This window comes from Solanum stenotomum, chromosome 6 (assembly GCF_019186545.1).
Source record: "Solanum stenotomum isolate F172 chromosome 6, ASM1918654v1, whole genome shotgun sequence".
Taxonomy (NCBI): domain Eukaryota; kingdom Viridiplantae; phylum Streptophyta; class Magnoliopsida; order Solanales; family Solanaceae; genus Solanum; species Solanum stenotomum.
In genome coordinates this window covers 44873953-44900898 of record NC_064287.1, presented here as the reverse complement: position 1 = coordinate 44900898, position 26946 = coordinate 44873953, and the positions used below count along the sequence as shown (strand labels likewise).

The window sequence follows — 26946 nt, the reverse complement described above, 5'->3', positions numbered from 1 at the left end:
AAATGAAAAGTGATTAAGTAATATGAACGAGTATAAAATTTGACATAGAAAAGCTAAAGTTTCAGTCTTTGTATTGGAGACTGGAAACACTCCTCCCATTACCCCACTCCCCACCCCTCAAACCCCACACCAAACTCCATCCTCCAAGAAGCTCATATTTCAGTCTGCCCTCTCTCCACTCAATTAATTCCCTCTTCATTTTCATATTTTTTTAAAAAAATATTATTTTTTTTTTTACAAAAGTACTAGTACTACATGTCTTGATCACAACTAAATAGAGTAGTATTTATTTGTCCACAACCCACATGGAGTTAAATTGAAACTCTAAAAAAACAGGTGCACAACCCATTATTCTGGTACATTTTATATTAGCTCATGCCTAGGAGTTGCTGTTAGTCAGACAAAGAGAAGAAGAAGAGAATTATAATTCCATTATAGTATATAGTTTTTTTAAAAAATAAAATAATTCTAGAGTTTTGAGAATTCTTGGTATTAGTGAAAAATAGTCATGAACATGTTATACTAGGCCTTTTGAGATTTTCTTGAATTGTAGTTCAATTGTGTGTGTGGTGGTAATTATGGATAATTGGTGTTTTGTTCATCATTACACAACAAGACAATGCCAATGTTATTGTACAACAACAACAACACAAGAAGAAGATCAAGAATTACAAGAAGAAGAAGAAACAAGAAGTTACAATTCCACAAAAATTCATGTTATGGCTTCTAGATATTCAAAGAATATTTCACCAATCATTTACATTTTTGTTTTCTTCCTCTTCTCTGTTTGTCCTGTTTTGTCATCACTAGAACAATTCAACCAAACTTTTAACCCAAGTGATGACATGAAAATCATTAAATCACATCTCATGAAAATCAATAAACCTTCTATCAAGACAATTAAGGTATTCCCAATTCCATTTTTTCTCTTTTTTTTTTTTACTTTCTTTTCTTGTATTAATAATAACTGAATTTTTGTGATGTAGAGTCCTGATGGAGATCTTATAGATTGTGTATTATCACATCAACAACCTGCTTTCGATCATCCTCAATTAAAAGGCCAAAAACCATTGGTAAACCAACCATCTCTTTTTATTTACTGACTCGACTAATCAGGATTTGCATTGAGTCAAGTCCATAGAGGGTTGAATTTTTCTTGTAGCTCATTCTTTCCATAAAGGGAAACACTTTTTACTTAGAGTTTCTCTATTCTGAAGACTCGAACCTGAAACTCTTGATTAAGGGCGAAGGAATCTCATTCGTTTCAATATTTTTTAGATTTGTACTGTAGATTTCAAAATGTTTTTTTTTTATTATAGGAGCTAGCTGAGAGGCCAAGATCATCAGGACACAACATAATTTCAATGGAATTTGAAAATTTTCAACTTTGGAGCATGTCTGGTGAAACATGTCCAGAAGGAACAATTCCAGTTAGAAGAACAAAAGAACAAGACATTCTAAGAGCTAGTTCTATTCGAAGATTTGGTAGAAAAATTAAAAGACCAGTTCGTAGAGACACTACTAGTAATGGCCATGAGGTTTGTTTTTTCCTAATTAAACTTACGTTGTTCAGACTCTTTAAAAATATATTTTAATGCGTCTCGGATCCTCTGAAAGTATAGTGCAGTTTTGAAGGATCTGACACGGATGTGATAATATTTTTAAGGAGTCTTGAACAATATTAGAATTAAACATTTTTTTACTTTATTTCAAATTGTATTTTCAGAATAAAATTTCAAGAACTTTAAGTGATTTTGTTATGAGTTGTTACTTTTAACATTTTTTTGTTATGAAATGCTTTGTCAAGTTACTATTTTTGGTTCATGCCGACTTTCATGTTTTTTTTTTCTTTTTTCCATATTTAGTTTCATTAATTTCATTTTCCGTTCATCTTTTTCTATATGCAAATAATAGTCACATAAACTTTTTCATCAAAAATCAAGAATTGCATTTTTAAGATACCCCATTTATTTCTCCTCACAAAATAAATACTAATTTATTTAAATTATTTTTCCTCTTAATTAATTTTCTAAAAGCAATTAATAAACCTTAATTTTTTTAAAAATATTTTCGACCCTCTTAATTTTTTTAATTTTTTTTTGGAATTACAGCATGCAGTAGGATATGTAACTGGAGATCAATATTATGGTGCAAAAGCAAGTATAAATGTGTGGGCACCGAAAGTTACCAATCAATATGAATTTAGTTTATCACAAATGTGGGTTATTTCTGGTTCATTTGGGGATGATCTTAACACAATTGAAGCTGGTTGGCAGGTATGTTCTTATTAATTTATTTTTTGACTTTATATTATGTGTTCACTCCGTGCACGATAAATAAATAATTTTTCGTATCAAGTCTCACATGATAACTCGAATCAAAATATGAATAACCTTGTCTTTAGAAAGTGTAGTCACTACCTAAGAATATAGTTAGTCTGCGTGGGTGAATGAAAGCCCCTAGAAGGAAGCAATACATCCTATGTCATAGGTGTTATACCGTCTCTATTTATTATTATGATTAATCAGTGCATCAAGATATCGATCATATATTATTTTTGGATACTTTGATGGAAAACGCGGTTTCTTGGATTTAAATGTGACATGTACTGAAATAGAGGATAGTACTTAATAGAGTGAACCATTTTCTTTAGTGTCATTTAAAGCATGCCATTAAATCTTCAGCTACCTTTCAATATCAACAAATCTTTTTCTGCATTATCAGCATTTACAATATATAGTTTTCTAAATTATTTCATTTAATTATAACAGGTAAGCCCAGAGTTATATGGTGACAATTATCCAAGGTTCTTCACCTATTGGACTGTAAGTATTTTTAATTCATTGGCATCATCTATTAATTCAAGTAAAACTATAACCAACTAAGGTTGTGGTGGAGTGTTAACTGTTAAGTATTCCTTCATATCCTTAATCAGTGATCTCGGGTTCGAGTCCATTGGGTACAAAGTCACCTTTGTTAGGGAGTGTTTTAAGTGGGACTTCCTGGTGTGAATTCTGATTTAATCAGGCTTCAATGCGGAAAATCATAGAAAAATAAAAATTAAAGTAAAACTATTGAATTATTTATTAATTTTTGTTTAAATGATTTATTTTTTCAGAGTGATGCATACCAAGCCACAGGATGCTATAATTTATTGTGTTCAGGATTTGTTCAGACAAATAATAGAATAGCAATTGGGGCAGCAATTTCTCCAACATCCTCTTATAATGGTGGTCAATATGATATTAGCATCATGATTTGGAAGGTAATTACATTTCTCTATACAACAAAAAGAAATAAATTGGGGCTTTACTTGCACTTTAATTCGTACGATTTTTTTGAAAGGCCAAATTTTATATTTTATATATGTAGGTTTTTTTTTAAAAAAATTTGATGTGGAAATTAGTTCGTGGATCTAAAAAATCTCCCTTTGAACTAGCACCGACCCAATAGACAATGGGTAGAAAGACCTTATAGCCACACCCCTACACCATCACTCTATCATCTTTACTCGTCTAACTGAATCATTGACTCTTATACAACTAGTTGTTGCGGACCAAAATAATTTCAAGATACTCTTACATGGTGTGATATTGTCCGCTTAGATAAAGGCGTGCGATTTTTCCAAAAGGCTTCAAGAATTCTACACCTTATATATGAATATATGAATAGTTTCTTTTCCTTTTCAACTTCCAATGTGAGGAATTAATTCGCGCACCCAACATAAACATCATTTCTAAATATCTCCTTTATTTCTTCCAAAAACACATTTTCATTAATTTCTTAGCAATTCTTTTCCCCAATGAAATGTGTTTTAAATTAAAATTAAGCAACTAAGGAGGTTCATTTTAAAGGGGTACTAATCTTTAACTAAAATCGATGTTATTGTCTTCTCTCTTTTTCTTTTTCTTTTCTTCTTGCCTTTTTTTTTTTAATCTTCTCTTCATACTTTTATCTTTTAGTTTTATTCATACTAGAAAATGCAAAATGACTATTAATCAATTAATGTATGTGATTCATCAAATAAAATTTGTTTTATTAATCAAAAATAAAAGAACTATAATGGTTAAAATAAAAGAATGAAAAAGGAAAAAAGAAAAAGTATTTGACATGAATTTACATCATGCTTGCATGTGTATGTATTAATTTTTACCTAAGGTGGAATCTTAAAGTTTCATTCATCGTATTTTTTTTTTCAGTGGAAACAATCATTTTGTTTGTGCTTTTAATTTTTTCCCCCACTTTGTAAGATTCTCTTGACTCTTCTTTACCAAGCAAAAGCCTTCTCTGACCCATCCACTTGTTCTTATTTTTCACTTTATAATTAGCTCTCTAAATCTCAAATTGTATTTTTAGTTAACCTTGCTTTAGTTATCAAATTAATTTGTGGCATTAATTCCAATTAAAAAACTTTCTTATTTATCTTTTTACTAAATCACGATCAATTAGGCCTCTTTATATGTACGCAAAATACCTAATAAGTTTGGCATACATTCTACTTTTCTCAGCTCCTTCTTCAAACTCTATTTGTGAGATTATATTGAATATATTGTTGTTTCTCACCCTTGACCCATGAACTCTTTATATGTTTGTTAGTAGATTGTAATTGAATAGGCTAAGACGTTTGGTCATGTTTCATTATGATTTTTTTTTTTAAATAGTTTTTTTTCTTCAAAATGATAGATATTTGAATATTTGTGTTTGACCATAAATGCAAATTAGAGTTGTTTTTGAACTTTTTATAATTAATTTGGAGTGAAAAACGTGAAAACACATTATTGTTGTTTTTTGAATTCTTGAAAACTCTGAAATTCAGTTTCAAGTTGAATTTCAAAATTTTATGATCAAATGTGTTTTTCAAAGTTCTAACTCCAAAAAAAATGTAAATTTTTATACTATGAGGGTCATTAATCATGCGTAGTACATACCCATAATTAGCTATTTTACCGAGACTATGATTGGTGTTACAAGCTGCTTTTTACGTACAGATTAAGAAAAATAGCTGAAAGCGCACTCACATATTTACAATTATTTGTTGTATGCAGGATCCAAAACATGGACATTGGTGGTTAGAATTTGGATCAGGAGTATTAGTAGGATATTGGCCATCATTTTTGTTCACACATCTTAGAGGTTCAGCAAGTATGATACAATTTGGAGGTGAAATAGTGAATAGTAGAGGAAATGGATTTCATACATCAACACAAATGGGAAGTGGACATTTTGCTGGTGAAGGTTTTGGAAAAGCATCTTATTTTAGAAATTTGCAAGTGGTTGATTGGGATAATAGTTTAATACCATTATCTAATCTCAAAGTATTAGCTGATCATCCAAATTGTTATGATATTCAAGGTGGGATTAATCGTGTTTGGGGTAATTATTTTTATTATGGTGGACCTGGTAGAAATCAACGTTGTTCTTAAAATTAAGAGGGTGGGGGTGGGTACATGTTTTTTTTAAAATTATTATTCTTTACATTTGTATTGTTAAGTCTAATTAACAAGTGGTTCATCAAAATTAGTTGTTATACCACGTTGAATCAGGGGAGTTGTGTAAATTGGCAAAGGAAATAGTGAATATTTTATATAATATATGTTTTTTTGATGTATTAGTTTATATATGTTTTGTATGTTCTATTTATTTTGACGCATCAAATGAAGTGTTATTTTCCAATTATATACATTTCGTCTACCATCAAATTAAATGATGTGATGTAATGGATGAAATTATTTTTTTTCTTAGCTATAGGTCTCAGGTTTGAATCTTGGGTATGATTTCTTTTTTATAGGAAGCGATATCACATGAATGGAGCCCCTACTCAGTGTGGATCTGAATTAGTTGGACTCGAATGTAGATACAGTACAATAAATGGAAAAATAAAAAAAAATATTTTACGTAGATTATGAATTTTTAAATTATTATTTTTTAAAAAAAAAATATAAAATAAAATCCTATCTATGTCAAATTCAGTTCTGATAGTAGGTTAATTGACTTTATCCATCCATAAAAGAAAAGTGATAAATATATAACCCTTTCTTTTTTTTTTGCTTTTGTTTTATGCCTCTGGTATCTAAAACCAACCAATTAATGAAGATATGGACAGCGTTGACACTTTGACACAAGAGGTTGTTTGATTGATCGTTAGAGTTGCATAGCGTTATTAATATATTGATTAGTTACGAATAGTTTAATTTTTTATTTATATATGATTCTAAAATGATAATTAAACACCACACTTGATCATATGTTTGAATTGTAATTTTGAAATTATAATTTTTAGATTAATTTTTTTCTTTTGAGAAGTGGAATAAAATGGCATTAAGTTTGATGGGATAATAAGGTGGGGATATCCCGTATTATGTTTAGAATTAAATTGATATTTTATTTGGTTGAAGATATAAATTTATTCCAAACTTAATTCTCACCTTATTCCATGAACCAAAAAAACCCTAAGACTACACTAATAATGATAAGATATCCTCTATTTGAATTTATTTATCTGATTTTGATTTGATACGGAGTTAAAGAAAAATAAGAAAGTCTTTTGAATTTTATGATCTTAAACGAAAGATATGTAAAATGTATCAAAATATCTTTTAATTTTGTGATTTAAATATGTCATTATGGAAAGTTAAAATTTAAAAATTGCCAAAAGAAAAATGTTTTTTTAAAGCAAACTAAAAAAAAAAAGTAAAACAAATAAATTTACACTGAGAAATAGTATAGCATATATATGAGCAATATCAATACTATAAAATTATTACATAAGAAGTAGTAATAATTTAGTTTCTTTTTGGTGCGGTAACCATCATCTATAATTTAGCACACCAGTAATCAAGTAGTAGTAAATTATTAGAGTATATAATCAATAGTTTACATGAAATTGAAAGTTAGAAATTCTAAGAGCCAAGACATTATTTTAATAGGAGATTTTTTTCCCCATCATCATTTAACCTTTAAGAAATGGAAAGAGAAGAGGATGGCAAAAAAACAAACTTAAATTGGACTACACTTCGGTATTCACAAAGGGTGTCAAGATCATTACATTTCTTTGCTTGATGTACAAGCAAATGTGTATGCAAAACTTAATGAATTGAATAGATGAGTAAGAGTAAAGGAATTCTGTCTTATTATAGGTCACTTTAAAATACGGAAAAGGATTAAAAATGCTCTTTAACGTACTAAAAATAATTTAAATTTGCCTTTTCTTCTCATATTAAATTTAAATTAGGAGAAACTATATTATTACACGAATATTCTTATCATATTTACTAATTCTTATTATAGTTTGAAATAATTGCATTTTATATTACTATTTAATAATTTCATACTAGATTTCAAGTCAGATACACCTGGATACATGTTTTATACACCTAGATATATATTTTTTTGCTACCAGATACACTGAAATAGAGGAGGGGGGGGGGGGGNGGGAGGCGAGCGAGAATTGTCTATGTATCCCAAATACATGCAAATCACACCAGATACACACTAGATATATGTATTTGTGTGTATCTTGTGTGATTCGAGAGTGGTGAGCGACATGGAGGGGAGGCGAGTGAGATTTGTCTATGTATACTAGATATATGGAAATTCACTTGGATATAGTGTATGTAGAGCAAATTACAACTAATTTTGAGCTCATGTATCCCTAAATACATGTATATAGACGCACCAAAATCTGGTAAAATTTATAATATTACAAACCATCGTATATCTAAGTCATTAACTCTTAAACATATGGAATTTCGTAAGTTACCCTTTAAATTATCCTTAATGTTAATTTTGGATTAATAATGTATCTTCTTCCAACTAGTGAACCTCAATTGTCCTTATCATTAATTTTAGGGTTAAAAATATCTCTTCTTTTAATGGTAATTTCTCTAATTCTTATTAAATGGTATTTTTATCGTTTTTATTTTGGTCCAGAATAAATGGAGTTTCAAATAATCAAGAAGATATTAATTTTTTTTTCAAAAAAAATTACCCTTTGTTTAGATATGTTAATTTTTATGTAACAAAGAAGTGATATTAAATAAGTGTTACTCTCTCCGTTTCCTTCAAGTCATAATAAGGTTTTACACCATCTTTAAAAACAAATTAATTAGTCATCTATATAGGTACATATAAAATAGATACAATAGTTTCTTTTTACCAATCAAATATCTTAAAATAAATAAGAAAATTACTTATTTTTTAAATAAATATTTTCTATGAAATATTTTTCCTGAAAAACATATCCCATCTTCACACCAAACATACCAAATCTTATGCAGTGTGACTTCGAATTAATTGAAGCCTAAAAAGTAATACTAATATCGAACACCTGAAAAAATAAAAAAATAATGAAAAGTCTCACGACATCTAATTAGTTTGATTTTCAAAAAGAAAGAAATTATTTATTTTAAATTAGGTCTGAGGTTTTATTTTTGTTCTCTTAGGTAGGTGCGCAGTATTGTTGACTTGTAAATTTGATTATTATTATTTTTCTTGAATTGTAACAATAATAAAACCATTGATAAATGTCATTGAAGGCTAGCTGTTATGCTGCTTCTTAATGAATCCACCGACTTTCAATGATAGTGATGACTATATGAACAATGATCTGAACTCATAAACTGCCTTCGTTTCGTATTAATTGTTCACTTTGTTCTTTACACATTTATTAAGAAATTATAAATAAAAATGATATTTTTACTAATTTATCTTTTAAAATTTTCTAATATACTTTGTATTTATGTGTCTTATATATCAATATTAAAATTAATAATGAAAGAATTATTTTGAAACGTAAAAGTATTTATACTTTCAAAAAGGATTAATTTTAAAAAAAAATAGAATCAAGTGTATAAATTAACAAGTAATTTGAGACAAATTCTCTTAAAATGCGGACAAATAATATAAGATGGAGGGAGTCTATGTGGAAGGTCATGTGAGGAAGAATTCAATATTTGTAATCAAAAGTTGGAAAAGTTGTATGTGAAAGATAGAAGAACACTATAATAAAATTAATTTTCAGCGGTAATAAATATACATATTAATAATGAGTGATAAAGTCCTTATCGGCATTAGTTAATTGTCATTAAATCCAGTCGTTATATGTTATAAGGACATTCACAAAGAGTGGTAATTGTCGCTAAAAATACATATGTAGCAATAATTAAATTATGTCCGTTAATTAATTGCCGGTAAGGGGTGAGGGTGAGGATTGGGGTGTTGTTGGTACAATACATCCGTTTCACATAATTTGGCTCTTATTGGCCTTACATATACATTCTTATAAAAATTATAACCAAAGATGTATTTTATTAAATTAATCTTTTTGATAATACTTTGGAACTTTAATTTTATAACTATTAATTTGCATAATTATTTAATATTACATATGAACATTAAAAAAATATTATAAAATTCTCTTAATTTCATAAAGAAAATAAAATAAATAATTATTTTTTATATCGGGTCAAGTAATATAAAACAAATGAAGTATATAAGTATGTATCATTTCATAGGGATAGGAAGTTACGATTGACATCAATTTGTCATTTGTGGACCTTAATTTGCAACATAAATTGTGATGGTCCAGGACAATTAATTGCATTGGTGAAGGTTGATTGATCATTTGATATAACCTATGGAAGTTATATCAAAATACGTTTTTCATTTGAGGGTGACTTCTCATACATCTTTGTACGTATATACATAATACACTAATGATAATAATTTCAAGGAAAAGGCACCAGTATTCTGTAGACTATGACTGAAATCGCAGAGACGTATCTTAACTAAACTAAGGTCCTATTAATTTTATTTTTTTTGCAATTTTGTACACCATTCTGGCTTATGTGGCATCTAAATATCTCTCACGCGCCTCAATTGCGTGGAATCATGAAGTGTGCCACGTAAGACAAAAGGTGTACAAAATTACAAAAAAAAAGAATTCAGAGAAGTAATAGGACCTTAGTTTAGTTAAGGTGTGTCACTAAGATTTCAGTCATACTCTAGGGGTATTTGTCCCTTATCCCATAATTTTATCTTGAAAAACTTTTAAAAAATAATTCTCCTCAGCAGTAAAAAAACTGTTTGTTACAAGATTTTTTTCTTTTTCCAAACACTTTAAATCTTTAAGAAAATACTCCACAGTAGAGCCATTTTGATCTTTTCTAAAGTTATTAGATTTTTAGTATAAGACAGCCCACTTTAATATCAATTGATATTTTAGCACCCCTTAATAACACAAGAGGGGGTGAATTGGGTTATGTCATATTTTTGCCTAAATGATATTAGAAATATTGAGAGAAACTTATATCTAAATTTTGGGACAGTTTAGAGATGTGAGTTAGTTGGAATTGAAAAAACAAAAAAAAATCGGTGTATAATGTATACTTAATTGTATCAACAATGTATATAGATGTAAATACATTTTTGATACATGGTTATACATCATCTATACACTATTTATACAATATCAATATATTACATATGCATATGATGTTGAAAATATTTTTTTGTTGCATATATATATTGGTAAATAACTCAATTTAATATTATGATTTGAATTTGTATGTTTTACCCACTGAACTGTTCCCATTGGAGATATATTGAGGATAGTTTTAAAATATCATTGCTTGTTTTAAATTTTCAAGAATGGACGATGAATTCTATTCGAGTTTATTAATATACATATTGAAAAAATCACATAACTAATAGTCAATATATATATATATATATATATATATTGTGTATATCAATATATAATATGCATATACATATTTATACATGATTAGTGTTTACTTTTTTTAGCAACTTTCACATATAGCAAACATAAAAATCACATTTGTATGCTATAGCTATAGTTTGCATAATTGCGCTCCATATCAAATTTTATGTTTGCTATGGAGCTTTTGATTTGTATAATTCGCTACAAACATTCAATTTTATACAAATTGTTCAGTTTTTTATAAATTCATTTATACATTATAATTTGTATAATAAGATCTGTATTTGTATAATTATAAGTGTATAGGACGAAAATATATGTATTTGTATTTGTATATACATTTTTCTCTCGCTTTATACAAACACAAACGCATTTTATACATTTTATACCGAAATGTATAAAATGGCTAATTGTATACCAAAAATGACTAATTGTATATCGAATCAGATGGCAAAAAAAGGGGATGTTTGCTGCAAATTACAATTAAAACAAACTATGGTTATAACATTTAATTTGAATTAATAGTTTGCTATTTCATACAATTTTCCCTACTTTTTATATAATTATGTGTCAAAGGCCTNTCGAATCAGATGACAAAAAAGGGGGATGTTTGCTGCGAATTACAATTAAAACAAACCATGGCTATAGCATTTAATTTGAATTAATAGTTTGCTATTTCATACAATTTTCCCTACTTTTTATATAATTATGTGTCAAAGGCCTATCAATTTTTCTTTAGAGTATCTACCTAAGCCCATCACTTTCAACACAAACAACACACAATGAGGATAAGAATGAAGGATGACATTTGTGGACCTTTGTAACATAAATTGTGATGGACCATGCATTATATGAGTAGATGTTGATCGATCATCTTGCTATACCTATGAAAGTACCAACAACTTAATATCTTGCATTTGAGGGCGACTTCTCATACATCTTTGCACGTATTAGAAATATTTGTATGTAAACTTCATATCATATCATATATATATATATAGTAATTACTAAGGGCCCATCAATTTTTGTAGAGAGTATACATTTAAGCCCATTACTTTCACCCCAAACAACACACACACACACGACCTCGTTACCAAATTTCGGGATTAGTTATGCAGAGTTTAGTTAGTCATGTATTATTTATTCCATTTTTTTATTCTGCATATAATTATATATAGTTTCCTTCATAATTTATACATGTATTAATTATGTAGATTTGAAAATTGTAAATCAAATATCATATTAATTTTATACATACTACCATATATGGTATTACTTATGCAAGATCAAATACATGTATAATATTTCTCCTAACCAATAATTTGCAACAAATTTTAAACATATGGAAAACAAATCAAACATAAATAAAATTTGAAGAAACAAGAATATTATTGATAAAACAATATGAGTATAAATTTGTTCCTCCTTTGATTCTTCTCTCTCTTGAGATTTATCCATGATTCAAGCGCCGTTTGCAGCGTATTTCTTGATCTAGGAGGATTTGAACTTGATCTCCATAATTCGAGGGTCATTAGTGGCATATTTCTAGAACTAGGATGATTTGGATTTCAAAGGAATTTTTGTATTGTTACGACAGAATGGACGGTGGTTTCAATGATTTTTGATGATGAATATGATGGGTTTTATCTTCTTCTTTTTTTAATGGTTGAGCGATGGTATAATTGTATTTTGGATATATGTTATTTGTATGTTAGGTGTATGCTAGTAGTTGTGGAATAAGTGTATGTCTGGTGTATGTAAAGTGTATTTAGAGTGTATCGGATGTATATAAAGTGTCTGTTACTGCAAGTCATATATATCATCACTACAAATATAGTGACATATACACAAAGTAATTATATGTTGTGTCATGTGTGTATAATTGTGTGCGTGTTGTGTGTACGTCAGTACGTCACGTGTATTAATATTATATATATGAGATACTCGTGATATACACAAAATATACGCATGAAAAAACAGGTGGTGGGAAAGTGGGAACTCCAAAGAAGATAAAAAAAAGTAACAAAAGTTTTTAATAAATAATTTAGTGAATTTTCTAAATATTGGGCATGTACACTTCAATAACACCGAAAATAAGGGATGCATATGATATTTTAAAATAAATTTCACGTTAAAATGCAGAGAAAAGAAAGTGTTATTTCATAAAATAATTTTTATAACTTTATGCTTTTCCTTTTATATTAAATCTATACATACATTTTATTGAGATATTTTTAAATATTTAAGAACTCGAGGGCAAGAAAATTACGTATTTATTGATGTGCTTGCTTCAGCAAGGGTATTTTTGAAAAAAATTAATTAAAATATTTCTATGGTTCTACCTTAATTTAATTAGTGTATAATTATGAAAATTATGGAACCCGTTTTAGCTATGTCCTTCGGTTATAGTTTTATTACTTTGAATGTCGGTGATTTTTGAGTAAAAAATCAACGGTCGATGAAGAAAAATACTCAAATTATGGACATCCCAATGGGCCTCTTCATATTAAATTTGCAACTAAAAAAAGAATGAGATGATTACTGCCACACAAATATATATATTATAATTTATTTTAGAGAAAAAAATTAAAATCATTTAATCAATACCACTTAAAATTTATCAATATCAATAATATTTATCATATATTTATTCTACACTTACTGGGATTGATTTAATATCATTTAATTACCATCACCAAAAGAATAAATTTGTGAATACATATTGAACTTGTACACACCATGAAATTTTCGTAACTAGTTAAAAATATAGTATAGATAGAAAATAAAATAAACAATATCACACCGACAAAGACAGTCTCTATCATTCTTCTAAAATCTTGTTTTGAAAACTCTGAATTGTATTACGAAACTGCATGCCCAACACACCATATATAATGCGTGTAAAGTTGATATTGACAATCGATTTGTTGTGTGTGCGGGGTTTATTTTATTTTTGGTGTTTGTTTTTTTTTCCTCGACAAAATTTAAATTCACACCATATAAAGTCCTATTCGGATGAAACGCTCCATATCAAATATTTTTTTATATATATTTAAAGCTCAATTTCAAGACCTCAAATTAAAAAAGAAACAATCTCATTTGTTGCACCACATTCAATGACAATTTGTTGTGTCATTGTCACTTCAATTCTTTCCACACGCATCTACTACTTTTGCTTACTTTTAATTTCGTCTTTCCTTTAGTCCTTTTTTTAGAGGCCACTGGTTTAATTTTTGGATTGTGTCCATTACTTATTTTGCAAAAAAATAGTACTCTAGAGTTGGGCAATCTCAATTTTAGACTTTCTTCTTTTCCCTCTTTTAACACACAAACATTATTGTTTGGAAATTTTGATCAAAATAGGTACTATATTTTTCCTAATGTAATGGACTTGCAAAAGAATATCCTACATTTTGAAAATAATTTAAAATGAGTAATTAATTCTACAGTAAAATTAAACAAATTGTATTTCTCTTGATATGTTTTAGTAAAAAACTATAAAATAATATAGTCGACAAATAAAAAATAATACACTATTTTAAATTAGGAGATTATTATGTAGATTATCTACCGAGTAAATATCTCAAAAGGTCACTCAAGTATGTGAAACTATTTGAGAAAGTCATTCAACTTGGTTTTATATCAATAAAATTACTCAACTTATGAATTTTCTTTTATAAAATCACTCAACTTAAATTATTTTTCTAGAAAATCATTATAGCCAAAAAATTAAAAAAAATAATTGCACAAACTACCCTTCAAGTTAAGTTTTGTAATACTTACTTCTATTGTAGTTTATAATATTATGCTTATTTCTCTTATTTTATTTTTAGTAATTGTCTTAACTTAATTAATATCAACTCAATCGACCAAGCATTAAGCATTAATTCAACTTGGCTTAGGTTTCATCATATTTTACCATAATTTATACCCACCGATATATGCACTTAATATTTTATTTTGATAATCAAATGCATATACACCAATACTATGAAATATATTAGTCCGGACAAATTCAAATTCAATGACTCCAAAGCTGAATCATCACCCCAACTAGAATTGGATATGGATGACAGGATGAGGCTGAGATAAACCACCCTCCCCCACCAAATTCTTCCCTCTTTTTCTTCCTTCGTCAACCTGAGAGATGTTCTTTAAGAAAAAGAATCATTCCTTTTTTCCCCACCTGGCAAAAGTTTTTCAAAAAATTATTTCAACTAAATATTGGATACTAGTTTTTGAATATCCCTTTAGTAGTTTTGTTTGTGTGGTTTTGAATTGAAATTTCATTTTAATTCGTGGGTCGAATATTTGATAGTACTGTTTAATATGGTATTATATAGTGTGGCGTGCGTATTTATATGGAATAAAAAATGAGTTTGTTTTGCAAAGTTAGATTTTTTTGATAACTTGAATAAAAGATGTTATAAAATTATTTAAATTAAATAATATATGATAAAGGAAAATTTAGTTAAATCATAAATTTTTATGTTAATAATAATTAAGTTAAGAAAACAATTATTAAAAATAAAATAATTATTTAAAATTAAATAAAATAAGAGAAATACACATAATATTATAAACTATAATGGAAGTAAGTATTATAGAACTAAACTTGAAGGGTAGTTTGTGCAATTATCTCTTTTATCTTTTGGTTATGATGATTTTCTAGAAAAATAGTTTAAGTTGCGTGATTTTATAAAAGAAAATCCATAAGTTGAATGACTTTATTGAAATAAAATCAAGTTGAGTGACTTTCTCAAATAATTTCACATATTTGAGTGACCTTTTGAGATATTTACTTATTATCTACCTGACCTAATCAAGCACATGTCTCAATAATAATAATAATAATAATAAGNTACCATGGGATCAATATATGTAAAGACAAAAAAATACCCCCTCAAATCCTTTCATTTTGTTTATTTTCTTGATTTTATGTTTTATATTTGTACTAATAAATTTATTTAAATCGATTAGCTTACAAACTTTATTATTTTAATAGAGTAATTTGTAGCTAAAATATGAGTTATTTAATCTAATTATTATTAATCTAAAATATTATAATCGTACTAATATGCTAATGTTGATGTATGAATTTAATGTTTTGCTATTTAAAAATATCTTGAGTATAAAAATAGTTTAATTTATTTTGCTATTTTTTTAATTTTATGATAAAGAGCGATTTTGTATGATAAAAGTCCTAAGTTGAATGATTTTATTGATGTAAAACAATGTTCAATACCTTTTTTCTATAAATTCTTATAGTTGTGTGACCTTTTGAGAAATTAACTTCAATTTATTAAGATGACAATTATTTACCCTCAAATAATTTAAGTGAGAAAATAGTGAACATGGTGATAAAATTTTCCTTCTCCTAGCTAGTTAAAAGGCTATAAAAATAATAATATTGTTCGTCAATTATCTACCTTGACCCAATTACATGAAATAAAAAATGTCATAATAACTCAAGGGTATAATTGGAAAGAAGTTTTTTTGTAGAGTTTTAAACCCCCCATAAAATTAGGTAGGAAGCAACTAACCAAACACTTGATAAAAATAACCTATGGATTACTAATCCAAGCATTACTAATCCCTGTATTACTAATTCATGCATTACTAATCCCTGCACTATTGATTTTTGTACCAAACGGCCCCTTAGTGTTAAGCTCAAAGTCCATGAAGTACAGATTAATGAAGATATATATTAATAATATGAGCTCTTGTATTGATTTAGAAATGAGATTGCATTAAAAAAACAATTGATAAAGCTGTGCAAGAACAAATTGACAGAGATAAGATGCAATGAAAAAATGTATTGTCAAGAATTATTGACGTGATCAAAACTCTAGGGAAAAATAGTTTAGAATTTAGGGGAACAAATGGAAAGATCTATCAAGAAAGTAACGGTAATTTTTAAAGCCTAATTGAAATGATTAATAAATTTGATCCAGCTATGCAAGAACATATTCGAAGAATAAGCATGACAAAATTCATAGTCATTACCTTGGACATAATATACAAAGTGAATTATTAAACTTATTGACAAGTGAAGTCAAGAATAATATTATTAAAGAGATTAAAAAAACAAAAGACTTCTCAAAATATTAGGGCCTCTCTTTAAGATTTGACTTTAGGCCCCCGATCTTGTTGAGTCGGCCCTAATAGGCATCATCTCATTTAGGCTTTGTCATTTTAAATACCTCAAGTAGGGCCTATGTCATTTTGATATTTTTACTGAGTTGACACATTATGTGTGCTACGCTGATTTTGAGCACGTCAAACTTTCAAAGGCCCTGTATTGTTTAATTAACTATTTTTGAGTTGGACATAAGAAACCTAGAATAGTTGATACTAGTTCTTTCATTACTTACATTGAAGAACACATTCTTTAACTTGCATTCATTCCCTCTTGTGCTACTAAAACAACACAACAAATGATCTGTAAAAATTATTTGCATCGTAACTGACATATATATTAGTATCAAAATATATTTGTAATATTGCAATGATAAAAGGGCCACCAACGAATATTTGCAACTTAAATTGTTAACAAATGGAGCCTATTAGTTAACGAATAGTATTATCTTTTGAACCAAAAAATAAAATAAAAATGGAGTCAAATAGAGTACTAGCTAAGGCACATGTGCCAGCCTTGACAAAGCAAATAAATCCAGCATGTCATATTAGAATTGGCTTATGCATGTGCGTCATATTACGCCCACGTCGGCTTTAACAAGAGTGCATGTTACGCCCCTCATCTACTTACGCATGCAAACGCGTATGTTTTTTTCACTATATACTATTTTTGTGAAAAATTCAAGTTAGATTTTTTGGAGGTACAAAAAATATCTTAGATATTTAGTAGAACTTTCTAAATTTTGTAGAGTAATATCTTTGATAGTTGTACTTAAGAAAAAACTAAATAGTCTAGAATATTAGATACTTGAGGAAGATATTTATAGAAGAGGTTAGGACAATCTAGATTCTTAGAGATCATTTGGTGTGAGGGATAAAAATAAATAGTAATGGGATAAAATTTTTGTATCTTGTTTGGTTGTCATGTTTGGGATAACTTATCCCACATTTATATCATAGTGATGAGATAAGTTATCTCATATACATGGTGGGATAAGTTATTCCAGGATAGCTAACCCCAGGATAATTAATTCTGGGATAACTTGTTCCCAACCAAACGAGCCCTTAGTAGCTAGAATCATCCCACCCTTAGTATCTAGAATCATCCCTACACAACAAATAGGGGTGGCATTAGTCATTTGTAATAACCCAAGAACAACCCAAATCAAGTAGTCTTCTTCCATACAAAGTTCTCTTATTCAAATATCCAAGTTCTTCTTTCTAACTTCCTCTTCTTAGTTGAATCTTCTGATCTTAGTTAATGATCTTGGGCTAGCAGAAAGTTTCCCAATTATATTTTTCTTCTGCTTTTCTCTACAATTTCCTCCGTTCTAAAATAGTTATCACATTATATTTTTTGAAAATCAATTAATTAATTTTTATGTCTATTCAATTTGATTTGGTTAATTCAAAATTGTTATAATTAAAATTTAAATATTTTCTTTGTATTCTGTAATATACAAATTAGATTGTATCATATTTTCGTCGTTTCAGAATACTTGTCATAAATTTAATTTTGAGAATCAAATGATTAGAGACATATTAAGACGTATTTTTTTTATCATGTTGGTATGATAGTTTTTAAAAAAAATAATTTATACTTTTCTTTATATATTTTTTTTAATATTTTAAATTTTATACAATGATATCAAGATCTTAAATTCCATGAGTAATTTATAGAGTTCAAACTCATTAATGTTTCTTGAGTTTTTCCAAGTTTCAACTAAAAATATTTTTATTACAATTTTTTGTTCCAGCATTAAAAGATGACTAAATATTGAATAATTTTTAAAAGATGACTAAAATTTAATTGTCGATCCAAAAAGTAACTAATTTTCATTTTATAATATATATTGAGCCCTAGACAATACATACCACAATAAATTTGTAGTATTGACAAATACAAGGAAAGTGTGGTGCACCTTTGGACAAATGCGTGGATTAGAACACCGAAAACAATGATATGGATAAAGTGTAATAGGACCCCATTCTGGTTTTGGAGTTTGTTGGTTTATATAGTTTAATAAAAACACAATACAGAAGTTTCCAGCTCTTTTCCAACTAATTCCTGTTCGTCTCAGTTACAAAATCAAAATTTTTATTAAAAAAATTTAAAATATAAGAAAATAAACACATAAAGAGTTGAAGGAGGTTCAATATTTACTACACATATGCAAAAAGTAATATTAATTATAAATAAATAGTGTAATTTTTCATTGAAAAAGAATTAGACGAACCGTTAGCCCCGAGACGGCTCCACTGCTGGGCCCACTCCTTGTTCTTGTATGATGCAATGGAAACTCCTAGAATCTTTAGCAAGAATCAACTTCCACCTAACACCAAACAAACCACAAATACCAATCAAGGTTGTGGTGAAGTGATAAATACTTCTTCATTTTTTAATCAAGGTCCCGAATTTAAGTCTCCTTGGATACATAATCGCCCTTGTTAGGGAGCACTTTACCTTCAATGTGGGACTTCTTGGGATGAATTCGAATTTAATCGGACTTCAATGTATTTAGTCGTGCTCCAATGTGGGTCCCAGTTGAGAAATTATAAAAAGAAACCCCAAATATTTAAGAATTTTCTTGGATACTTGTACCCTTAATTATATCTTTAATTATGGATTATGCTCCTTATTATACCCCTAAACCATATCTTTATTCCAATTACTTAGGCATAATCTTTGGATTGTTCTCCAAATTTCTAGTGCTTCAACTTCATGGATTTTCCAAGGCTGTCTTTATATCCATGTGTCATAGTTGGTAGGACCAATCTAAAGACCCTTTGGCAGCTGGCACCAACCCCCACCAGTCTTTGAGGTATGGTAGGCCCCACCCTACTCCCACCCCCACTCCCAAATGGGGGTGCAATTAGTTTTCTACAAAAATGAGGCTTGGATTGGTCACTTTTGTTATGACATTGTTGATGGTGGGCAATGAGAAAATTGTGGGAAACTATCTTTCAAAGTCTTGAATTTTCCTCTTCATATCTACAAAGCCTAAGGACCCCCACACCATTTAGGAGGCTTTAGCTTGAAAAAAAGCATTTCTTGATTGCCTCCCTTCTTCTTCCTAGATAAAAATTGAATCTTTTTTCTTTGTTATTTTGCACACACCCTTTTGGGGGTTTAATCGTTTGATGAAATTCTTGTTTTAAAGATTGTTGTTTCTGTTTTCTTGAAGAAGGGAGGTTGTTTTTTTTTTTTTTTTAAAAAAGATTACATTTTTTTTCATTTTGTGTTATAATTAGAGGAAGAAAAATGATAGTTAGGTGGTGGATAACAGCACTGCAATTGACAGAGCTGTTTGTGAGTTCTTTGGTTCATTTGGTTTATGGGTTTTACGTATTCAGCACAGCTGTGGCTGGTGACCTTTCTCAGGCTTTAAGCGATTGTTTTAACAAGAATAATGTGGAGGTTAGCTTGAAATCAGAGGATTCAAAAGAGAATCTAACAACTACAAAAGATCTGCCTCCCATTGTGTTGGTTCATGGAATCTTTGGTTTTGGAAAAGGGGTATTTTCTTTTTCTCAATTTAGCTCATATTAGGGTAAAAGATTCAATTTTTATCTAAAATGGTGTTGGAATTGTGATGTTTTTGTAGAGATTAGGTGGGCTTTCCTATTTTGCTGGTGCAGAGAAGAAGGATGATAGGGTTCTTGTGCCTGATTTGGGGTCGCTAACTAGCGTATATGACAGGTGGGTTTATGCAGCCTAGGTTGTTCGGATTCTTCAAAAATGTCAATGGTTGTGTGTCGGATTCTCCAAAAGTAGTGTGTTTTTGGAGAATTTGACACGGGTGCGGCATTGAAAGTGCTTGTTATTTATCTTCTTTTTGGCATGTTGCTGTTCTTGTTTTTTGTGTGGAAAATTTGATGGAATTTAGGTTTCAGGGCTCGTGAGTTGTTTTATTATTTGAAAGGAGGGCAGGTTGACTATGGGGAAGAACACAGTAAAGCTTGTGGGCATTCCCAATTTGGACGAATTTACGAACAAGGTTGAACTTTTTGGCTGCTCTGCTTAGTTTCAATTCTATGTTGCTCGGATTCTCCAAACATGTTGTCACACCCATCGGATCATCCATAAATGCACTACTTTTAAAGTATCTGAACCTGTCTGGCATTTTTGAAGAGTTTGAGCAACGTAGAGTTTCGTTGCATTTCAATGTTCTGTGAATGGTTAATTTATTCTTTTCTACTGTCTTTTTAAGCAGGGCATTATCCAGAATGGGATGAAGATCACCCTATTCATTTTGTTGGGCATTCAGCTGGAGCACAGGTTGTTCGAGTTTTGCAACAAATGCTAGCTGATAAGGTTAGTCTGCTTATAATCAATTCATGGATTTTGAGAATTTGGAAGGAGTTTTATTGTTAATTTTAAGCTTATTGTGATTGTAGGCGTTTAAGGGTTATGAGAACACTTGCGAAAACTGGGTCTTAAGCGTCACAGCATTGTCTGGAGCATTCAATGGGACTACAAGAACCTACTTTGATGGAATGAAGTAGGTTTCTGATGTCTTATTATTTTGTAGTCCACTTGTCTGCCCTAGACCAATCTTATTTTATGTAGTTCAAATATATTTGATAGCTTATTGTCTTATAGATAACTAGTAAGTGCTACCTTGGCTGTTCAATGTATCAATTGTGCTAACAACCACAAACTTAGTGTAATTCCAAAGGTGAGATCTGGGGAGAGTAGAATGTACCTTAACCTTACCTTGGTTAAGGTAAAGAGGTTGTTTTCGATAAACTCTCGTCTCAAAGGAAGATGTAAAAGAAAGCAGTAGCAATAAGCAGAAATAACAATAAGATAGTATAATAATCAAAGGCTAAAGAAACAAGTAATAAAATCTAAGAATACGAAAAAACAAGAATAAACTAATAAACTAATACTCCTGGAATGGGAAAGCAATACACTTGACTACCTACTAACCTTATACCCTAATTCTCGACTTCCACACCCTTCTATTTAGGGTCATGTTCTCCGTGAGCTGACGTTGCGTCATGTCCTGCCTAATCATTTCACCTCAATACTTAGGTCTACCTCTAGCCCCTCCTCAAGCCCACTATCTTATCCTCTACGGGGGCACTCCCATCTTGACTTGAATATTTTCATTCCTAATGTTATCTCTCTTGCTATGCCCACACATCAGTCTCACCATCCTCATCTTTCAAACTCTCATTTCTGGACATGGGAGTTCTTGCCTGATCAACACTTTACCCCATATAATATAGTCAGTTTAACCACCATATTGTAGAACTTACCTTTAAGTTTTGGCGGCACATTCTTATCACACAAAATACCGGATGTGAGCCTCCATTTCATCCACCCTGTCCCGTTATGATGTGTGACATTCTCATCAATCTCCTCATTATCCTGGATTACTAACCCCATGTACTTGAAACTTCCTTTCTTGGGGATAACCTGTGAGTCAAGCCTCACATCCACATCCCGCTTCATGGGTTACATCACTTGTGCTATTGGTGTCATTTTCTAGATTTTAGTAGTGACCTTAGAGCCTTAGATGATATTATCAGACACCACTTCAGGTGTTATTCAATGGATTCAACCTGTATTTATCCTATCAGTATTAGATAGTGATAATATAAAGGTTTTAGACTTTATTGTTTCTGTTAAATCCACTTTCAGTTTGCTGTACCTTTCTTCTCTGTTTGGTTATGAAAGCATTGCTGTCATCTGTTTGTAGCATTTATTTTGAAGTTGTATGTTTACGTTTATGATTTGTCAAAATCTTTAGTCTTTACTTCATCGACTGATTTCATTTACAGTCCTGAAGATGGGAAGTCCTTGAGGCCTGTGTCTTTGCTTCAGCTTTGCCGCATTGGAGTAATAATTTATGATTGGTTTGACATTCCTTGGCTAAAGAACTATTACAACTTTGGGTTTGACCACTTCAACATATCCTGGAGAAAAATTGGAATATGGGGTCTTATTGATTGCCTCTTGGGTAATGCTGGTCCATTTGCTTCAGGGGATTGGATACTTCCAGATCTTACCCTCCAGGGGTCGATCAAGTTGAACAGCCACTTGCATACGTTTCCTAACACGTACTACTTCAGCTATGCTACCAAGCGTACCAGCAAAGTCATGGGTATAACAGTCCCTTCTGGCATACTAGGTATACATCCTCTGCTGTTCATCAGAATCCTGCAAATGAGTCTATGGCGCCATCCTCCAGATGTCCCTCCCCCATACAAGGGCTATAGGTGTGCCTTTTTGCTGCCAAATAACAATTTCTATACGAATCATACGTAAGTTCATCATCTCACTGCTTTTGATTCATCTAATTCTTGCAGGGATGAGGATTGGTGGGACAATGATGGTGCACTCAACACTATATCTATGACACATCCTCGTTTCCCTGTTGAGCACCCAAGTCAACTGGTTGTTAAAGATTCTGATTGCCAGCCTTTTCTACCTGGCATCTGGTAGGCAACCAGTCTTAAAGCTTCTGCTATTATATTTGCTTTACACTTCTTGCAATTGGAGTTTTGCACCTTCTCGTCGCTGTTTTTTCTCTAATATGTTTCTCACTTAACCCCATTAAAGATGATACGATTTGGAAACTATGACTTATATGTTTATTTAATCAAGAGTTCTTAGGTTTATACCAATTATCTTTGAGATATGGAAAACATTTGATTTGCTTTGTAAATTTGCAACTATTGAACATACTGTATGTTTGTTTGACATATCGGATACTTGAGATTGCTATTGTGTGTAGTTCAGTAGTTGTAATAAAACGACAGGTATTTCAGGGAAGCTTTAGTACTAACATTTCCTTTTTTTCTTCTCTGGAATCAGGTACTATAAGATTGTCGAAGGTGATCACATTCTTTTCATTGTGAATCGTGAAAGAGCTGGAGTTCAATTTGATTTGATCTATGACAGCATATTTGAGCGTTGCAGGAAGCATGCCTTCAGAAAGAATCCGACAATGCCAAACCATATAATTTAATAGTTAGCAAAGATGTTGCTCTTACTAATGCGCGCTACAAACACTTAAGAGAGTAGAGGTTAAAGAAAAGGGAATCTGTGATATCCAAATACTCTTCTGGCGCTTCTTGCTTCTTTTTTCATCAGACAAAAAAACTATCTTCCCTTTGAAATGTAAATGTGAATAGGCTTGCAGAGGAAAAACTATTTAGTGTCTAGGCTTGCAGAGGAAAAATGTGAATTGAGGAGACATGACACACTGGTCTCTTGTATTATTAAAAACATAAAGATAGATTTTCAGAAGAATATATTAGAGAGGTTTCTGTTTTAACTATGTGGTGATCTGCAACATTTCAAACTTTTACATATTGAGCAAATGCAATCCACTCTAGATTAGGATTTGAAGTTTTAGTTAAAACTTGTGGTTATGCATGTTAGTTGTTATTTTTTTTCTGATTGTATCATGTTAAGATTCTAGTAGTTCTATTAGACCCAAGAGTGTGACCTAGTGATCAATGAAGTGGTTGAGATTCATGAGGTCTTAGGTTCAGATTATAGCGGAGATAAAAAAAATATTAGGTTATTCTTCCCATTTGTCATATCCTTGGTATTACAGCTAGTATTCTGTGGAATAACTTGATGTTACAGTATGATACACCCTTGGTCCTAGTACTTTGTTATTAAACTTATTAGTTACACGTTTGTATCCAGGCTTTTGTTCTGTTTATTCTCCCCAAGTATAAGTAATAAGGGTTAAATGGAGCGACTTGGATAGTATTAGGCGTTCATATAATTGATGTTAACTTGGTTGAGATTAAGATGTAATTGTTATTGTTGTACAATAAATTGTGAATGGAAGTCTTAGTGGAGGAATTGTTCAATGATGCATGGATTCAACAACTTCTATCTTGTTTTGGTTCATGAGATAAACGGAAAAGCAAGGATGACATAAAAAAAAAAACTGGTTACAATTATATCTTTGGGCTCTTTAAGAGTATATGGCAACCTAAATAAAAAATTAACATCAAGAAATAGCCTAAATAGAATGCTTAAATATGTGTTCTCAACCCTCTTATCTTTATTTGTGGGATTGCCTCTTCTTTAAGTGAGTGACCTCACCTACTTAATTCCTTTTTCGCAAACAAAAGACATATCTCAGATGAAAGATTATATGATGTAATAAACACATGCCAATATGAATATGGCAAAGCTGAATATAAACTTTTTTTCTATGACAATCACACTTATAAACTTTATTTCTATGAGAATCACACTTATAGAGAGCATGTCTACAAAATTTAGACAATAGTGCTTGTTCTTAGTAATTAATCACATAGTTCTTGGTACGTGTTAGATCCATTAATTATAACCTGAGTCATAATTCTTTTTCCTTTGTTTGATTTTGAATTCGAGATTTCATGATTATTAACCTATTTCATTGACATTATATTTATAGATATTAATCTTTTATCAAATATTTAATCCATGATGTTTTTACAAAATGTGTTCTATTAAATTTTAGAATTAATTAAATTGAAATATTATTTATTTGAAAATTATATATCAATTACTTTTTACAATATTAGTTACAAATATTTGATGTTAATTAATAAATAAAATACATAAAAATTCCACTAAACTTGACAACACAACTTACTTTAGCACTTAAACTACACGGACATTTAAATATTCCCTTAACATCTTTGAAGTGAATTTTTTTCCACCTTGAGACTATAACACCACTCTCACCTGCCATATCATAGCCACGTAAGTGCCACATCATAACCACCTAGGCACCATGTCATTAACTTTTATTTCTTTTTTACTTATTCACCATTTTTTCTTGAACACTTTTAAAATTAATTACATCAATTAATTAATTTATAAATACATACCCCCCTCGCTCTTTCTTCTTCCTTGATATTCACCATTTCAACCTTCAATACTTTATTTTCTTCTTCTTCACTATTCAACAATTTTTTAAGAAATAACTTTAAAGAAGAAAATGCTCTATAATATTCACATATTCACATTATCTACTTCGAACCCTCCCCACGAATTTACCCTCTTGGAGAATGACTTTTTTTTGAAAGCCAATTTTTTCATGACAGCTCAAATAAGAAATGAAGATTGCATTAAGAAAGTTGATAAAAAAAAAATATAAATTCTATGAGAAATGTTTGAATGGATCTAGAAATCAAAACAGGTCACTCAAAATTCAAGAAAGTTTACATTTGCGAAATTGACATCAATAATATGGAGTGAAATTGACATCAATAAAATGATATTGGTATTGAATTTTACGGATTAGTAAAGGATTAGTGAAATAAAAATAGTGAATAGAGGTGGGGATGAAGATGTAGGAGGAGGTGTTTCAATGGAGAAAAAAGTGTATTGAAGAAGACAACAAAATGAAAAGAATATTTTTTTTAAAGAAATTTAAAAGGGGACCCACAAATTTCATTTACCTCTAAATAAGAAAATTTACATATTTTTAAAGACTTAATATATGAAGAAAAACTATTTAAAGTACTTGTTATATATTGGCCAATAACAAAAGACCATGTGTAGGACTTTAAAAAATTCAGCTTTTTCATCCTTTTTTTCACGCATTTCTAGGAGAGTACACTCACTCTCTCTGCCACATCATGCCTTAGGGGGTGTTTAAATTACTTGAAAGATGTTAAGGGGGAGGTGGGAATTTGAACGCCCGTGTAATTTATGTGCTAAAGTAAGTTGTGCTGCCAAGTTTAGGAGGTTTTTAAATGTAATTATTATACCGCCTAATGACTAAGCTATGTAATAGCCACCTTAATAACTACATTTAAAAATAGATAATTGCATTGGAAAAATGAAGGAGAAAACATGAATAATAAAAGACAAAATAAATATAATATAATATAACTAAAGATGAAGAAGAAGGAGGAAATGAAAATGAACATCCAACATAGCTAAAGATGATTGTTATTTATAGATGAGTTAAGTCATAATAAATTAGGTAGAAGGAAGATGAGGAGACATGTTGTTTAAGTGGAGAATGCAAAAAGATGAAGGTTTTTTTTTTGTAACTCATGATATATAATTAGATGTATTATTATTTTAATTACTAAATAATTGATTAATTAATGAA

General features: G+C 29.8%; 2 protein-coding genes across 2 annotated transcripts; both read left to right on the top strand.

The window, feature by feature from the left end:
- The first annotated feature begins 245 nt into the window (after positions 1–245).
- Positions 246–5428, top strand: LOC125869106 (uncharacterized). The gene is made up of 7 exons (XM_049549664.1): positions 246–905; positions 987–1073; positions 1320–1538; positions 2112–2276; positions 2772–2825; positions 3119–3265; positions 5046–5428. The coding sequence occupies exons 1-7, from the start codon at positions 579–581 to the stop codon at positions 5421–5423; spliced, it is 1377 nt and encodes a 458-aa protein (XP_049405621.1). The 5' UTR covers positions 246–578; the 3' UTR covers positions 5424–5428.
- Positions 5429–19760: 14332 nt separating this feature from the next.
- Positions 19761–24221, top strand: LOC125867315 (uncharacterized). Its single transcript, XM_049547769.1, has 8 exons — positions 19761–20375; positions 20464–20558; positions 20753–20856; positions 21073–21173; positions 21257–21360; positions 22649–23086; positions 23177–23308; positions 23685–24221. The coding sequence occupies exons 1-8, from the start codon at positions 20121–20123 to the stop codon at positions 23836–23838; spliced, it is 1383 nt and encodes a 460-aa protein (XP_049403726.1). The 5' UTR covers positions 19761–20120; the 3' UTR covers positions 23839–24221.
- Positions 24222–26946: the final 2725 nt, after the last annotated feature.

What these genes read in the sequence shown, in the direction of transcription:
- LOC125869106 (XM_049549664.1), top strand. Translation starts at nt 579, where the DNA reads ATGGATAATTGGTGTTTTGTTCATCATTACACAACAAGACAATGCCAA. An exon ending in CTACTAGTAATGGCCATGAG is followed by an intron (nt 1,539 to 2,111) that starts GTTTGTTTTTTC and finishes TTGGAATTACAG; the next exon opens with CATGCAGTAGGATATGTAAC. An exon ending in GGTTCTTCACCTATTGGACT is followed by an intron (nt 2,826 to 3,118) that starts GTAAGTATTTTT and finishes TTATTTTTTCAG; the next exon opens with AGTGATGCATACCAAGCCAC.
- LOC125867315 (XM_049547769.1), top strand. Translation starts at nt 20,121, where the DNA reads ATGATAGTTAGGTGGTGGATAACAGCACTGCAATTGACAGAGCTGTTT. An exon ending in TCTTTGGTTTTGGAAAAGGG is followed by an intron (nt 20,376 to 20,463) that starts GTATTTTCTTTT and finishes ATGTTTTTGTAG; the next exon opens with AGATTAGGTGGGCTTTCCTA. An exon ending in CCCCCATACAAGGGCTATAG is followed by an intron (nt 23,087 to 23,176) that starts GTGTGCCTTTTT and finishes TAATTCTTGCAG; the next exon opens with GGATGAGGATTGGTGGGACA.